The 17,390-nt window shown below is 40.0% G+C and overlaps 1 protein-coding gene across 1 annotated transcript in view; it reads right to left on the reverse strand.

Annotated features, from left to right (window-relative positions):
• Positions 1-2,063: 2,063 nt before the first annotated feature.
• PDE1A (phosphodiesterase 1A) overlaps positions 2,064-17,390 on the reverse strand; it is a 39,595-nt gene continuing 24,268 nt past the window's right edge. Inside the window, exons 11-14 of the mRNA XM_084209339.1 lie at positions 16,840-17,024; positions 7,762-8,037; positions 2,525-2,644; positions 2,064-2,200 (exon numbers count right to left, since the gene is read on the reverse strand). Coding sequence (XP_084065465.1) covers positions 2,568-2,644; positions 7,762-8,037; positions 16,840-17,024 — 538 coding nt within the window. The 3' untranslated portion in view covers positions 2,064-2,200; positions 2,525-2,567. The remainder of the gene's footprint in view (positions 2,201-2,524; positions 2,645-7,761; positions 8,038-16,839; positions 17,025-17,390) is intronic.

Consider the following 17,390-nt stretch of genomic DNA (forward strand, 5'->3'; position numbering starts at 1 on the left):
CTGATTGCTTCAGACTTTCAGTCTCAGTGAATCATAAATTATCATGTTGAAAAACAGTCAGTAGCAAGTATCTAACTGGCCCAGTTTTTAAAGATAGTAGTTGTCTTTTGTTCTTTTCAATTTTGGTGGGAACCATAGATGCTCTACTTATCTAAAATAAGTTTCTGACTTCTCAGATCTTAATCGAAAAGATTTTCCACTGCCACAGCATATGGCAACTTACAATTAAAAAAAGTCTGATATGACCATTAAATTTCTTCTCTTGTCATAAGGACAATAAGAAGCCATAAGATGGTTTACATTTTATTACAAAGGAAAAAAAAAGAGTCCAACATTCCCAAAAAGGATGCAAAGGTGCACGGAGCGGTCCAGGCTACTAATAATTTGCTCAAACACCAGCAGAGAATATATATAAATTCTTAACTCTTAGCAAAAAATATTGATTGCGTTATAACATCTATGATACAATTTCATCTGTTAACATTTCATTCGTTAACGGCACTGTACAGAAATTTGTCCATGCTAAATAAAAGCCTTGGACCAGATACACAAAACAATTTAAATGTATTTTTTACATCCTATATGCACAAACATTTCTTAAGTTAAAACTATGCATACTACTTATGCATAGCACATATATGGCTTACATATTCAATTACAGGAATTCCACCTTTTGGCATGCCCTTGTCCCAGGGCTCAGAGCTTACACTGTTCCCAGCACAACTTTGACTGCTCTGCTGTCAGAAAAGAGACAGTCAACAGGGATGGACACGTGAGGGTCAGCAAAGGGGATTGTTCCACGATTCCTTCTTCAGTCGGACAAAGCGTGCCCTTGTTGAGGTGGAGCCTGATGCCTGCTGAGCTCTGGTTGGATCCCTGAAGCAGCACATGAGCAGCACACAGGTCCCAACTGCCCCTGGCACAGAGGAGAGTGCCACTGCCCCCACAAGTCCCCTTCAGAGCAGACCATGGCTGATTAGCAAGACCTTTTGTTCAGTGAGGTAATAACCACAGGGTCCAAGAAGGAGAACAGGGAGCGCAGCGTCGGGAGCCACCTGAGTGCCTACAACCTGAACGGGAGCCTAGAAGTTTCCTGGCAGGTTCCAGCAGAGGGAAATGAGGTTGGCTGCAGCTGTGTAAGACACCCAGACAAATCAAGAGGGGTCATGTGCAGCTCGAGGGAAGAAGAGATGAAAATGGAGTTTCTTTATGGGCACAGTTTGGGCTGGAGGGCTCATTCTGAGGCTTCTTGCAGAGGTAACTGCCTGTGTGCTGCTGTTTTTGCTGCCCCTCAAAAAGAAACAAACTCTAGGAAAAATGTTGCTGGATGCATGTTGTCACCTTTGCATTTGAGATAAACCATGACACAAGGCTTCTGTGTCGCCTTCCAATTCTGTCTGAGAGGCAACGCAACATTTTGCCGAAGTGAAGCAATTTTCATATATTTCTGTTGCTGTCTCTTCCACCCAACCAAACAATAAGTACCAGCTTCATGGAAGGGCTGACACCAGTGCTGTTGTCTTTCAAAATATTACAGGATTCAGAATGTTTTAATCTTTAATGCCGGATGCTATTCAATTAATTTTTAAGGGATATTTCAAATACTTTCAAATTTGCTCAACACCAGTTCTGTCCATATGGCAGCCGCTGCAGTGGGGAAGACTCTTCATTCGTGCAGGCTGGTCAGCGTAACTTTGCAACTCCCCTGTACAGTCTATAAACATTTATTTCCATATTTTAAGGAAGCTAACAAGTAGGACTTTTATGGTGCATGCAGCATGATTGCATGAACAATTATCTAGAAACACATTTCTTTTTGATTTTCCATTTTCATTGGACACCAGCAGCAGTGACACGTAACAGCAATCCCAGGCAGATGACAAACATCATGTTTTCATACGTCTCATGATTAACTGGAAATGTCTGGTACCAGTGATGCAGCAAAGCAAGGTCCAACTTTGGCTGAAAAGATTATTTTGGCTAGTTTAAGAAAGCAGAATAGAAGAGGAAATAGCAACACAAAACCAACTGAAATCTTGTGAATTTTTAAGTGCCTTGAGTTACCAGCTCAGGGTTATACATTTTACATTTTTGAACATTTTGTTCAATCACTCTCCACAGAAATAGGATGATCCAAGAACAAGTTGACAGATAACAGCCTCTGAGATCATGAGGTAGGAACAGCTAGAGTTCTTTTCTCCTGCAACAGAGGTCAAATGAAAATTCATAAACAAGTGATTTCTTATACTACTACTTCCAATATTCCATATACTTGAATTGAGGATGATTTTATCACATGATCATTTAGTCTGACACTAAGGATTCAGATTTAAAAGTACTGGTTTACCCTTCTTTATACTGAATTTTTTTAAGGTGACATTGAAAGCAGGGTATTCTGTGTCCTCATTTCAACATTTTGTAATATGAGCACAACTGGGAGGGAACAAAGAGGTTAAGAATAGTACTGAGCAGGCCTTTATGGTATAAAACATTCCCCATTAAAAGAAAGAAACTACCAAATTACCTGTCCTGCCTGAAATGTCAGAAGCTTATAAGAAATAGCAAATCTAGTTCTGTACCAGTGCTTCTGTCTGCTCCGTAGCTTTTACGATGTCTTCTGACTTCTTACAGTGTTTAGGCTCACCTGGAAGATAGACAAATGTGATTGGCAACCTGAATGGGGAAGTTAACCAAGTCAAGAGAATCTGCACAGCCACAGACAGACAGAATCTAGTTCCTCAAGATATTTTAAGGATAAAATGAGGTTACAGTCACTGTTTCCTTTAATTGCTTTCTCACCAGAATAAGCATCAGCTTGAATTAAATAATCATTATGGTTAATCCACGAGGCAAAAGATAGAATGAAAGCAATAGATCACAGCATGAAACAAAACTATGAAGACTTTTACATGAATGTGAATAAAGTGGGTTTGGTTCATTTTGTTGTTCCAGCTTATTGAAAGTCAAAATTCACCCTCTGCAAAGCGCTGTTTAAATCCTCTTTACCGTAGGCTTTCAAATCAGAGTCTAAATTCCTCCCAGATAATGAAAGATGCCAGTGTCAGGTTCTAAGAACTAAATTCAGTCAGATAGGAGAAATGACACAGAGTAACACAAGCAGCTTTCAAACTAAGTGATACAACATGAATCTCAAATAGACAATCATAGAATTAAACTGTTACTTAAACTATTCCTTCAGTTGCTTTGAATGAGTACAGCTGAGGAATTTATACACTGAGATGGTAGGCAGGGTGCAATGTGGCAAACTCACAGTGTCATTTACTAACTACATGTAGTAACTTCTCAGTTTTATCCACTTGATAGAGAGATCCCACCAGAAAGAACGCTGATTTGAAAATATCAGAAAGAAAAAGCATAGAAGTCTCAAAAGTGGAAAAGATGGTCTGGAAGAAGCTTAAAAGTTATAAAAGCAGTGAGGGGAATATTTTTGAAAGCCAGAAAACTAAGGTAGAAGTAGCTGAAAGAGAAAGCAGATGATGCATGATCTGAAAGGAAAATTGAAAAATGATTGTGAGTTGAAGAAGAGGCTGACTGTTTAGAAAAGAGAATAGGACGAGAGGAAAGAAAACTCAAGAGAACAAGCATGAAGAAAGAAGAAAATTAATACCTATGCATCTACCATGGCTTCACTGTAAACAAATAAGAATTGCTACTGATTTCACCTTTGTTTCACTACCTTGAATGGTGGCAGAATGTGTGCTGCCCGCTCTCTAATGCAGACACAAGCAGATGGGCCATATTCCCACAAACTGCATCCTACACCACCCCTTATTTTCAATCAATTTAATGTAGGTGGAATAGAGACAACCAATACTTCAAAAGATTTTAAAGTCTCAAAATTGGAATAACATTAATTAGAACAAGGATGTCTACAGATCTTTCAGCCTGTGGCTCTTTTTGGAGGGATTTGGCAAAACTTTATTAGCATTATTATCTGTAAAAATAAAAAAAAGGGGGGGGAAGAAGTATGAAAGCAAAAGCTATTTATCTAAATATTCAGATTTTAAATTTGACACTTGAGTTTGTGGAAGCCTTAGAAAAACAAAACAATTCATGGAATTACAGAATATGTTGAGTTGCAAAGTACCCCCAAGGATCATCGCGCCCGACTCCTGGTCTCGCTCAGCACCACTTCCAAGAATCCCACCCTGTGCCTGAAAGCCTTATCCAAATGCTTCTTGAACTCTGTCAGCCCTGGTGCTGTGACCACTGCCCTGGGGAGCCTGTTCTGGTGCCCAACCACCCTCTGGGGGAAGAACCTTTTTCTAATATCCAACCTAAACCTCCCCAGAATAACTTCAGGCCACTCCCTCAGGTCCTGCCACTGCCACCACAGAAGAGATCAGTGCCTGCCCCTTCTCTTCTCCTCATGAGGAAGCTGTAGCTGCAGTGAGGTCTCCCCTCAGTCTCTTCTTCTCCAGGCTGAACAGACCAAGTGACCTCAGCTGCTCCTCATATGGCTTCCACTCCAGACCCTTCCCATCCTGTGGCCTCCTCTGGAAGGTCCCTAATAGTTTAATATTTTTCTCATACTGGGGTATAAATTTCAAAAAATGAATCAGTAACTTCTAAGGCGTATATAGCCTTCCATTTGTGCATCGAGTTTTTTTAAGTGATTAAAAAAATGAGGTTGCTAATGGCTGTTATCTTGTAAACCCTATCTTTTTTATAAACACACTATTTGCTTTTTTAATCTAACCTTCCCTCCATCCTCATCCCATGCCTGAACAGGGATGCCTTCCCTTAGTCCCAGGATCCTGGTGTGCCCAGGAGAGCCGAGGAAGCAGGCAGCACAGCAATCTGCTCCAGCTCTGCTGGCACACAGAGGGTCCCACACTCGCTCGGCTCCGCGGGGCCGCCGCAGCACTGAGCGGTCACCAAGCGTTTGCCTGGCACAGGTGATCCCATGATGCCACCTGCAGCACCAGAAATCAAACTGGCACGTGGATGATGTGGATCTGCCCACTGCTGTTTAACCTGGCTGTTCTCCAGAGGCTCTCGCTGGCTGAATGCTGGTGATGTGAAACGTGCTGCACACTCGGTGGGACTGGGCAGTCCTCTCCTGTCATAGAGTGAAGCTACTGGCAATCCTTTTTATCACAGATTTATTATCTCACTTGCATTTTGATATCAAGGATTAATGTGGCTATCATTATGAGTGAGGAGTTAAGTTTGCCAATTAGCATTTATAAATCATTGAAATGTGGAGTCGTTTAATTAAACATAAGCAGTTTTCAAAATTAATGTTCTAATTAATAAATCCCTCAGGAGAAAAGGAAAATCATCACTTAAAAAAATCACCTTATAATAGTTTCATTTAATCTTGTACTATTCAATTAAAGTGAGATGATGGAAAGAAAAAAGGTATTTTGGAGAAAAACAACATTCAGTCTCAACTGCAGTGGTTGTAACAGCAACCCTCCAGTCTTCCCTTTGCACCAGCCTGGACCCAGGGCAGAGCTATTCTTGTCGCTAAAATGTGATGGTCTACAAGAGCTACACCTGGAAGGAGATGTGACACAAAAAGGCAGAAGACAGCCCCTTTTAATTTTTTTTAAATGGGGAAGCCCCACATCATAGCATATCCAAACATTCCTGGACAGTTCCCAAGAATGCACACGCATCATCTTCCAGTGTTCCCCAACTGCTGCAATTGAATCACAGGAAACTTCACTAGATTTTCTGCTTTTTATAAAAGACAGGACAATGACGGCTAACATATGAAATTTCAATCTGAATAACCATGTTGATTTCTTTTTCCTTTCTATCTCACCCTCCCAGCCCTAGCACCTGCAGGTGCTCACTTCTTCACCCCAGGAGTCAGCAAGCACTCCAGACATCCCCTGAGCCTTCTACCCCCCCACCCTCAGTACAGAAACTACAGAAGTAGAGAAGTCTTCTTCTTGGAAGAAACATGGAGTGTCCTGACAGATGTATGGTGTCTCTTAGAATACTCAAAAGAGTCTAATTTGTGAAACAGAGAAAGATCATATGTTTGCCACCTTCTGCTTGCTTGAAGCAGCATTCCATTGAAAATGTCTGACCTTGGTTAGAAGAGTCCTGTCTGGATCCACTGGACATCAACAGAGGTGCAAAAACAGTATTAAAAACCTAATGGCTTCTTATTCATTTAATAATTTATTCAGTTGGAAGTTTCGAAGTACAACGCATTCTCTAAAAAATTTCCTGCCTTAGAAAACAAATGAGATTAGCATTTTATAAGATAAGAAATCTCTGTTCTCATTGGAAAGGTGGAATGTAAAGATTGAAAGGTGGAATGTAAAGATTGAAAGGTGGAATGTAAAGTTCACGCAACAGCACGAACTAAGTGCCTGCTGGGTTGTATCTGATCTCTCAAACATCATTTTTGTTGGTCAGCCATCTGAAGACTCACAAGTATCACTACACCACAATTGCCTTATGCCAAGTCTGAAAGGTAAAAGATGCAGCTTTTCCTACAGCATTCCTCATCCAGGAGTTGGAGAACTTCTCTAAGGCACTTAAATTTTAAGTTGAGCTTTAATACAAACCTGTTGTAAAAAATACATGTCAAAAGATAAAATGTCAGTTATTAGACAACTTCAAATGCTGTGAAAGTAATTTTAGTGTAAATATTTTGATTTAGGGCCCTAAATTAACCATCTGTTATTTCTGATGGAAAAAAACCTGTCAACAATAAAAGCATGGAGCCATGGAATGTGGAAATCTAGAGTAGGTGGGAGTTCCATAAAAAGGTTTTTTTGAGAAATATGCCAAGTCATATACTCATGTCTAAGCTAGGCATTATAAGCACTTCAATGCTGCTGCTCAGACAATGCCATCCTTCTGGCACAATATTGCAAGGCTTACTGTCATTAAAGCATTAATGAGTTTCACATTTTAAGTAAAAGTGAGGAAAAGAAGTGTCATTATATCCTTGAGTCTTCTTATTACCCTAACACCTCAAATCTTATTCTAACTATAAGCAAACTCAGAAAATAAATGAAGATGTACAGTGTCTTCCTCTTCCTTTGATAACATCTATTCCTCATTGCTCAGGCATGCTGCCCTTGTTGCACTCTCCAGATACTAGACATGGTCATCTTGTGACAAAATACTTACACTCTAAAAATGTATTCTGACATTTCAGTGATGTTCTGGCTGCTTCACTTGTCTAGCAGCTACAGTCAGGAGACTGATCTTCCTGATTAAGTGAATGACACAGTCCCATGACTACTACAGTTCGTAAATTCCATCTACGTAAGCTTAATTCTTCGATTCACACTATGTTGGTACAAAGGATGTGGTTTACAAAATAGCAATCATATTAGGTACCCAAACTAAGGGGAACAAATATTAATGGTGTAATTACTTATTCAAAAAGAAAATGTTAGATCTGTTCTGAAAGTTTACCTTATTCTCCAGTTACAAATGTCTATTTAATTGTAAATATATATCTTTAAATTATTCTAAAACCATTCTTCAAGTTCAACTAAAATATATTCTCTAAAGAATTTTCTAGATCCCAAATAGCTGATATCAAGAAATTGGCATTTGTTTATATGCTTCTATTTGATGTTTTAGGATACTACCACTTTGACACAGGGCTGAAGAAACTGTCCTGTGCTGGTGGCTTGTCCAACGCCTTATTTCAATATTTTACATTGCTGTCGATGTTTGACAGGGAGATACCAGACACTGCTGCAGCTTCACCCTGGACAGCTCCATTAGAGTGGCTTGTGCTCTGTGCTGAAGCATTACCATTCAGTGGGTCTGTATTCTGGGTCTCTTGCTGGGCATCGCTGAGATCTTTCTGGTTCGGATCAGAGTTAGTGCATTTTTCTGAGCTGGATTCATCACTCAGAGGAGTGTCCAGAGAGACTACTTGTAGGACGATGGATCTGGGAGGACAGGCTGTACCATCACTCCCCTGACTACTCTCATTTTGTGTCCTTGTTGCCTCTTCCTGTAACTGTGCATCTGTGGAATTTCTGCTTTGGTCTTTTTCCTGTTCACCAACATTTTTCACAAGTTCTTCTACAAAGAGGGAACAAAATAGGTGAATTAGATAAGAAGGATATGCCACAATATTTTGATTTCAGAGTAGTGACATATAGAGCTGCACACAGGAACACTGTGAACATCAGTTTCTGCAGGAGGCCATGCCCAGTGTTTAATATGGGTCAGATTCTGCTCCTGATTGCACGACTGCAGCTGAATGTAGCGGTCCTCTTTCTGGTTTGATGCCAATATGTGTATCTGTTTTGGCCATAATACAGAGCAAGGAGCATCATCAGACAACAGTAACCTGAAGGATGGGAGCAGGAGGGCCCCTTCCTGCAGGCATGTCCCTCTGCAGTGGTGTTTACCAACACAGGACTAGGAAGAGCAGTTCTGCAAGAGAGAGAGGGCATGGAGGGGAATGCCCTCTTGGGGATGGGGCAGGCATCAAAACTGAGGGGAAGCCCTGAAGGAAATTGGCCTTTCAACCTGGAAAAGTCCAAACCATCCAGCTGGGAAGAAGCTGGAACAAGCTATTGGGGGTTATGCATGTGCCGTCCAGTACCGCTGCCACTTTGGCTAAAGGCCCATCTAGAATGGGAAGGGATAGATATGGGGGAAACTGTGCTTCAGGGGACAGCAGCAACAGGAAAAACAATGTTTGTGCAAGGCTCTATCCTTACTTTATTGCAGAGACCCAGAGAACAGTACAAATGAAATGGCCCAGAGTAAAAGGAGAAAGAACAGAACAGCACAGAGAGATGGCACCAGGAATAACTAGATGAAAAAGAAACAGAGAATGGAAAACTTGTGATGGCAGGTGAAGAGTCCAATAAAAAATAAATGTACCATCTTCATGGAGGGCCTATTTTCTTGCTTTTGTAGTTGCATTTCATAAATTTAGATTTTTAGAATCTGTACACTAGTATACAAGATACCAAATACTGTCAATTTAAAAAGTAACACTGCATTTTGAACAACGTGGGCATAAAACAGCTGCATGATATTGCACAAAATTTCTAATTTGGATGTTAGAAATTACTAAGGAAGGAAACCAAGCATTGAGATACTGGTGGAGTTCAACTGGCAACTCCCAGAAACTATGATTTTGAGTGCCCAGTCCAAAAGCAGGCCACAAGGGATTGCACATGACAACTGAAAGATAACCCAGACTGTAAGCACATTTTTATTGCTGTCAGCATTTTGCACCACGTCACTTTTCTAAATCCAGAGAAAAGTTCCCCCTGAAGTACAATTTGGTCTGTGAAATGGGATGGAAGGGAACGTCTTCAAACCTGATGTGCAGAAGCATGGAATGATTAATTTCCTTTTTTGCCATTTATGCTTTCTAGTACACTTTTTTTAGAAATAAAGAACTTTAAAATTTGAGCAATTTCTACATTGTTAAACCATTTTTTTTCCAAAACTTTAGTGTCCTGCTTGGTTTAGATTCCAAATCTTCTGAAACTTATACAGGTAGTCTTTTTCTACAGACTTCAATGTAGCTCTTACAAAGAAGAGGTTGGGTTAAAGCTGTTGAAAAATATGTATATGGAACTTGATGCAAGTTATGTTCAATCTAGAGACATTATTTAAAGCACCTGTCACTCATGATATAACCTACCTACATAATGCTTTTTTCCTAAGAAAGTGATTTATGTGCCATGTTCGCCTCCAAATGGCACAGCTACAGCATTTTTCCTTAGCTTCACAAAAAAACCCAAGAAAATTCAAAGATAAAATATTTCACATGCTGTTCAGATGCATCAATAAGTTAAAAAAAGCAAAGCTGAACTATGAACACACATAAAACTGTAATGTATTAATGTAGCTCATGCTGGTGAGATTTTTTAACCAAAAACCTGGTAAGAAGAGAGTATTTTTCTCACTGAGTGTTGTTTTAGGATTGTTCTAGCCAGAATTCAGGTGTGTCTTGGTGTAACTGGATGGCTGACCATTTTTTTTCTCATATAAGAAAGTTCAGAATATTCATACATGCAAAATTCACTATTATTTTTTGTTCATAAAGCTGACTATCCAAACTTACAATTGTTCTTATTCACTCCCTAGCAAACTTAAACTGGCAAATGAAGGTTAAAGGTTTAATTATAAAAAACTCTGATGGTTTGTTCCTTATTTATGTCATTATGGTCCCCAATTTCTATGAATGTCCTTGAGATGATCTCAAATTTGTCAGTTTAAGGATACCTAAACCAGAGCCAAACTCTAACTCAGGACTAACTGATGGATGGAGCTTTGAAATGAAGTATCTGTGCACCAAGATACACTTGGTAATATACCAGATAAAAGTGAAGCCTTTTGCATTTAAACTGGTGTAAGACTACAGGAGTGGCTGGTGGGAGTGACTGAGACTGAGAAGCCTCAAGTACAAAATTCTCTATGATGATGTCACAAATGTCATTAAGAGCCCCCCCCTGTTAAAACTAAGTCTGTCACCTGCTGGATGTCTGACTCTATGTTCTGACTTGCTTTGCTCCACTCAGCTTTAATCCACTGCTAGAAAGATGAAAAATGCTGGGTTCTTATGGTGTGTCAGCCACTTGGCAAAAGTGCCAGGAGCCAGGCCTGTTTATGTATTTTTTCAGCTGTTGGGTTTGTTTTCTTTACAAGAATCCAAGTGTTATTCAGCGAAATTTCTGTGAATTCCTCTATAAAATAAATGGATTCTATTAATCCTTCTCATAAAGGACTGTGCTTTAAGGCAAGAAAGAGCACAGAAATGCAGAACAGTCCTTTATGGGAAGCAATAATGGCATTTGACACAAACATGATATAAAGGGTGTCCTTCTTCCATTGTGTTCAGGCTGTTGGCAAAATAACTGCAATACAATATTTTGTTTGGAAAACTGGCAGAACTTGTAAGGCAATAGCCAAATTTCAGAATAGCTGAAAAATTCTGGTACTCAATAATTTTATATTTGCAGAAAATGTGTTAACTAGTGGAGGCAACTTCTTCCCTCTCTTCTTTTAATCAGATTATACTATTTTTTTCATTCAGTCACTAGGGTTTTTTGTTTTGTTTTTCACTTAACATGTGTCAGAAAATTTAATTGATTTCTTTATATTCTTTTTTTTTATTGTTTGCTTGAGTGAATGGAGGCACATGGGAAGGAAATGTACCTTTCTAGGAGACACGTTCTCACATCAGCCATTTCAAAGAGAAAATTAAAGGACCAAGACAGAGCATCAAAATTCTGCAGAGAAGGACAAGACTGATCCTGGTGGCTCTGGAACTACCAAGTAAGTTTAAAGATGCGTCCAAAAGTTCCCAAACAACCATGGTTATCGGTTATCCCCAACCAAGCTGCCATTTTCAAACCCAAGAAAATATTGCAGAAATGCACAGAGTTATTTAGGTACTGATTCCTTCCCCTTTCTACTCATCACACAAATTTCATCACAGTTATAGGAGTATATAAACCCTCTGCAAACCATGTAATCCAGTGGCACTTAATGTTATGGCGTTATGTCATAGAGAAAAAGCAGCAAAGACTAAATTAGCTAATTGAAACTTTTCACTAAAGGACTTGGTTAACAATAATTTGTGAGTTTATGGTTTCCTAGAGTGGCTACCTCCACCTTCTACTTCTCTTTTGCTGTTCAGCTGTAAGCACAGGGGATTGCATGCTGGAATTTTTGGGACAGGAAGTGGAAGGGACATGCTGATGTGATACTGCTAGAGGGAAAAGGTGCTTTGAGTGAGGCAGACTGGCATGTGCAGAGATGGGCCAGCTCTCTGATGTGCACTCCAGAGAGAAATAAAAGAGGTTCCATTATTAGGTCAGTTACCATTCCTTTGTCTGTGATTTACCAGGTATTGCCAATACCAACCATTTCTTCCTACTCTTAGCTCAACCCACTCCTTGCACTTACTCAGACCATGCTGAAGAATTCTTCTTTTCCCACTTAACACCTTTCTGAACTAGTTCAGAAACTGTTTATGACCTAAGCCTTTTAGCACTGCAATTAAAATCACTGTCACTGATACTGGATGGGACTCCTTTAGCCTCCTGAATTGATGAGTTTCCAACAGAACAAAACCGTCCATTAGGGTAGATTTCATGTGCCAAACTGTCAGTCAGTTTCTGCGACTGTCACACACATCCTCCCACGGCCCGCCCTTCCTAGCGGCTGCTAAGTCACATTAACATGCTATCAGATCATCACTCTCAGATTTTCTCATTTCAGCAGCTGCTACTCTCTTCTTGTTAGTGAGTCTGCGGAGAAAATCTTTCAGACAAAATGGAACTGAGCCCTGTGGTTATTGTGACTGGAAGTATGCAGAACTGAAAGTGCCCGAGGGGAGCCTGCAGGTACCATGCACAGGTCTTTCAGAAGAAACATTTGTTATTAAAAATTGCTGCCCATGGGGGAAAAAAAGCTGATCTCTACTCCGAAGATGCAATAGTTGGTTTTTTTGTCACATTTTTAGCGACAAAATTAAGCAGAGACCAGTGTGACAGACTCATTCAGCCTCACATACTTTTCATCCCACCTTGATGAGGTCAGTCATCCCAGGCATACACTTTCAAGCCATGCAGCCTGGTGCACTGCCAAAAGTGTTGAGGACAACATTTGTCACTGATATCTTTCCACACAGATAATGCAAACTCAGGTCCTGTAACACTGAATTCTTTAGAAGAGTTACATAAGCATAAGATGAAAACAGTTAAGTTTGTAATACAACTGCTCTTGTATTATCCTGAAGATGGGCCCATGTGATTGGCAGCAGGACTTTTGGTGTGCTGTTCTGCATGCCCTTGTGCTGTCATATGACCTCAGGTGAGCGTCCCGAGCTGCCTGTGCCTCTTTTCATTATAAACAGAAATCAATGATACTTTTTTATCCCTGTAACTTTATTTACAATGATAACTACTGAAAATATTTAAAGCATGTAAATCAGCAAGCATGATTAATTAGTCCGTACCCTTACATTCTGTTAAGAGTACCTGAGCTTGACAAGCACAGACCAACGTTATTAGTAAATTTTTGGAATATTTTTATAGAACAAAGTAAGTATGAGTGAAGGAATAAACACTGTATTTTTAAAATATTCAATAATTGTTTTACAGTCATGTTCTAAGAAGGACTGTGAAGGATCTTACATGGTAGTTAAATCTGTCCTGATAAGTTTTGTGCTTCTTAAAGCTTTCTCAGTAGGTCAATAACTTTCAGAAGTTAAAATCCACTTAGAACACATATTCTCTAATGAAAGAACCTCTCAGATACACGTGAGCACATTTGTTGTCCATTTGCTACAATACAATAATTGTAAACAGCAGCAGCCATCAACAATATGCGTTGAAAAAAGCTCAGGATGGAACAGTATCTTCATCACTGTGTTGAGTTGAACAGAGACAGATTATCTGGTGATTGGGGCTTGGAATATTAATTAAACATCAAGGCTTTCAAATTAGAATCCCAGATGTTTGATCATTATGGAAATTCCCTGTTAACAGCCCTCCCTGAAAGGCCTGAGAAACATTCCTCTAATTCTCCGGTGGTGAAAGGTTGAAGACCCTTAGGCTATAGAGCACTGAGCTCCCCTGCATCAATTACACAAGCCATGGCCTTTTTAGCAAAGTGGAGCCATCCTATTTACTGAGCCTTCCGTAAAGGAGGCTTTCAAACAGCTGCCAGGGTAGATAAGAGCTTCCCTTACTAAGAGAGGCCTTTCCAAAAAGCACACTATTCCTTGCACAAGCTGCTTGCTCCGAATCCAGCCTCAACAGCAACAGTCTTTTCAGGGGGAGGTAGGGCCAGCATCTTCAGGACAGCTTCCCTACCAACAACACTGTCACTGAGAATTAGTCCTTTCCTCTGGACTGCCTGGCACAGGAATCAGGCCATCTTCTCTGGCTCTTGCCAAGGGAGCCCTTGCTCTGGCTGAACTGCCTCCCACCGGTGCTAGGTGTGTAACCTTATCCTGAAAGCTGGCATGAGTTCAGGTCATCCTCAGGAAATTATATGGAATGTTGCTAGTTTCCTTTCTGTGCTCCTTGGGCATCTGTAGTACGACATTCTCCTGAGCCTGTGAACTAAACTGGGAACAATATCTGCTGTTTGCAGAGCCCATTGGCAAGAATGCAGACGGTTCCTTTAACAGGGCAAGCTCTGTTTGTCATAGCTCAGGAAGTGTGTTTGAAGATCTGTGCTGAGAGCCAGCCTGTTTACTACCACACCATGGTCCTCATACATGTGACCTCCTCAGGGCATTCAGCAATCTGTGACTTGTCATAAATTATCTAGCTAGGAACAATGATAGCACTGCTTTCACCTGGCAGTGATTTTCCTCTGACATCTCTCAGTACATGCTCCTACTAACATAAGAATAAAACACAACTTCATACACATGCCCAAAGCAGCCTAAAGATTTTTCATCAAGCATGGAGTCAGTGAAGGTAGCATGAGATCTAGACAAGATAAGATTAATCATCTGAAGTTCAAGGGCTCAGGTTATTGATTTACAAGCTTAGTCAAATTTGGTTAATCTGAAAATAATTTACAGGAAGGGGGATTTATTGCAATATTTTTTATTCTTTACTAGACGTTCATTTTGCACAGCCCTGATTAAGGATTTTCAGCCTTTGCAGGGTACAGCTTCAGAGCAGATATACTGGACCAGCTGAAGAAGACTCCCTTTTCCACTTAGTAGCAAGAATTACGTGCTACCTCAGAAAGTCCTCTACAGAAAGCTATTGTTACTTAACAAAAAACTCTTCCAGCAGTCCTCAGGACGTATGGACTGTGGATGCAGACATTCCATTCCAAATGAATGGAAAATACAACTTCCACAAAACCTATATAATCCACCCCACAGCTGTTTATTAATGAAAACACCTTACTATCTGTTTATTAACAAAATAGAAATGTGTACTCAAAAGTATTTGCATTATTCACAAGGTTTCCTCTACAGGCTTAACTGGCACCCTGAAGGTCTCTATGCCATGCTCCCGTCAGCTGCAGATGTTGCTGCAAGTAGCCTCTTTGTGGCAGCAGATTTCTATAAATCTTTTCCTCACAGGGTAGCTCAAAAAACCTTATCCATGAGCTTCCCTAATGTATATTTTACTGCAATTCCATAATTCTGTTCAGGAAGTACTTAGACACGCTTCATTACTCAAGCTGATGGAAGAAAAGGAGGTTAGGACAACCACAACCTCAATAAAATCCATCAAGCCTTGAACATTAACATCTCTGGTTGTCAGAGTACAAAGCATGCCCAGAGTTTCCTGGATTTTGCTGGGTCTCGCATGGATATTGACTGCAACCTTACCCAAAGTAATTTTTGAATCTCTTGCTGCAAGTAGCTTTGTGTTTTCAATGCCTGTCAGCCGACCAGTACAACTGGGCTAAATATATCAGTAATTTGTAGAGCACAACAAAGCCCTGCGAATGAGGTGGAAACAGTGCCTTTTGACAGCACTGTACCCCTACAGAATTGCATACCAAAAAGTTGATGCACCAGAATCAAACTGGCTAGTTCTGTGTAACTGGAAATGGCAAACTTCCAGACAAGTTCTCCATTACTCCCCATTGAAGGACCTTTCATGTCACCAGCTGAGGGCTGCTTGATTTCTGCACTGTAGCTAAGTGGCCTTGGGCACTCTGATGGTCTTACTACTTACTACTGCAAATTAGAATATTTTTCCTTTGACCAGCCATTATTAGTTGGGCAACACCAAAGGAAGCATTTGCTTATATAAAACTTCTTAGGAAAAAGAGACAATATTAATGGAATCCTCTGCTCAAATGGCCCTTCCACCTGACTCTTTTAAACCTTTGACACAAAAGATGTGTGGAAGCTTACTCTTAATATCCTCCTAATGAGAATTTTCATTTGCAATTTAGCACTAAATTAGATTTTATCACTGTTCAGCCCTCTTTTTCTGTCTTGTCTGACACCTCTTTGGGAAAAAAGACATTGATTTGGATGATGGGATGAAAAACAAAGCTGGCACTGGGTTCCAGGATATCGTTCCCAGCTGTCAGCGTCAGGTCACGTACAGCAAGACCAGTCTCAGCAGTGAAATGCTATGCTGGAAAATTCCAGGCCCTTACTAGGAAATAACACAGACCGTGGACAAAATATTCCCAAATGGCATTCACTTAACCTAGACTGAAGCTATAAACTCTTCTCAACAATTATCACTCAGGTGATTGAAAAACATTTCACTCAAGTAACTGTAATTTCAGGCAATTTTCAAGTATGGTTTATGAACTGAGATACTCAGTGCAGGTTTGGCTTTATTAACTATCTACTGGCAAATGAAGAGTCACTTTTGGCTTGCTTGGGCCTAATGCATGCAGTGATTGCCCAAATCTTTAGATCCACTGGGTCATTTAAATAATTGCCTACAGCATAATCCCAAGAAGCCTGCAATACAGAATTTTGTTATATACAGTGGGGAACAAATAGCATTTCTAAGAGCAAAGTACAACTTTCACATTTCTGAAGAAATGTCGCAGCACACACCACTTTGAATTGTTGATTTTGGCATTTAAAGCAGATGTCAGGATCAGTTACAATTAGAAGTGCAAGAATGCACATTTCTAAACCAGACCTCTAAAGATAAGCTGTGGAGCACAGAGCCTTATTGCACAGGCTATATGATTTATTCCCATCCCCTAACCGCCTACACCTCTTGAGACCCCCTGGGAGAGCAAAACAGGAGCATCTAAAACAAACATTAAGACATAAAATATATGAGTACAACACAACTATGCCTTTTTACAGGTTGATAGAAATTAAAAAATGAATGTAGGTGAGGTCATAGGGAATAACCTATAAAAACATTCTACCTTAACGTGTCATACCTTCTGCAGCTAATTCTTTCCATCTCTCTTTGTTTGCTTGAATGATCTTCATCAAGTTGTCCTTGAAGCCCCTTAGGTCTACAGTTGCTAGAGAATTTTCTGTGTGAGTCCCTCCATCACCTGTACTTTTAAACCCAGGTCGTCTTTGTGCTTCAGCATTGCTTACTGCTCCCAAACTATTTTGGCTGGACAAGGGAAAAATAACCCAATTTATAAACACAGTCAGGCAATTTTAATAATACAAAACAGTTCATGTCAATCAAGTTGCTTAGGTAGTAACTTGAAAAAATAGTTTTTATCAGAGTGTGCCTAAGATACAAGTCTTGCTGAACATTTTCCAGGGAATTCTCGAAAAAAAAAGTGACAACTGAAAATACATTGCTTGTAATCCAATTCTTAAAAGAATGTTTACACAGACATTTTGGAGAAGCTTCTTAGCTGTGTTTTTGCATGATGAATGGTATCTTTGGTTCTCACAGGAAAGACATCTGATTGTTATTTTTCACCCATTTAAAAAAAAAAAGGAAGACATAACATTTATGACAGGTCAG

Source organism: Fringilla coelebs (genome assembly GCF_963513975.1).
Source record: "Fringilla coelebs genome assembly, chromosome: 7".
Taxonomy (NCBI): Eukaryota; Metazoa; Chordata; class Aves; order Passeriformes; family Fringillidae; genus Fringilla; species Fringilla coelebs.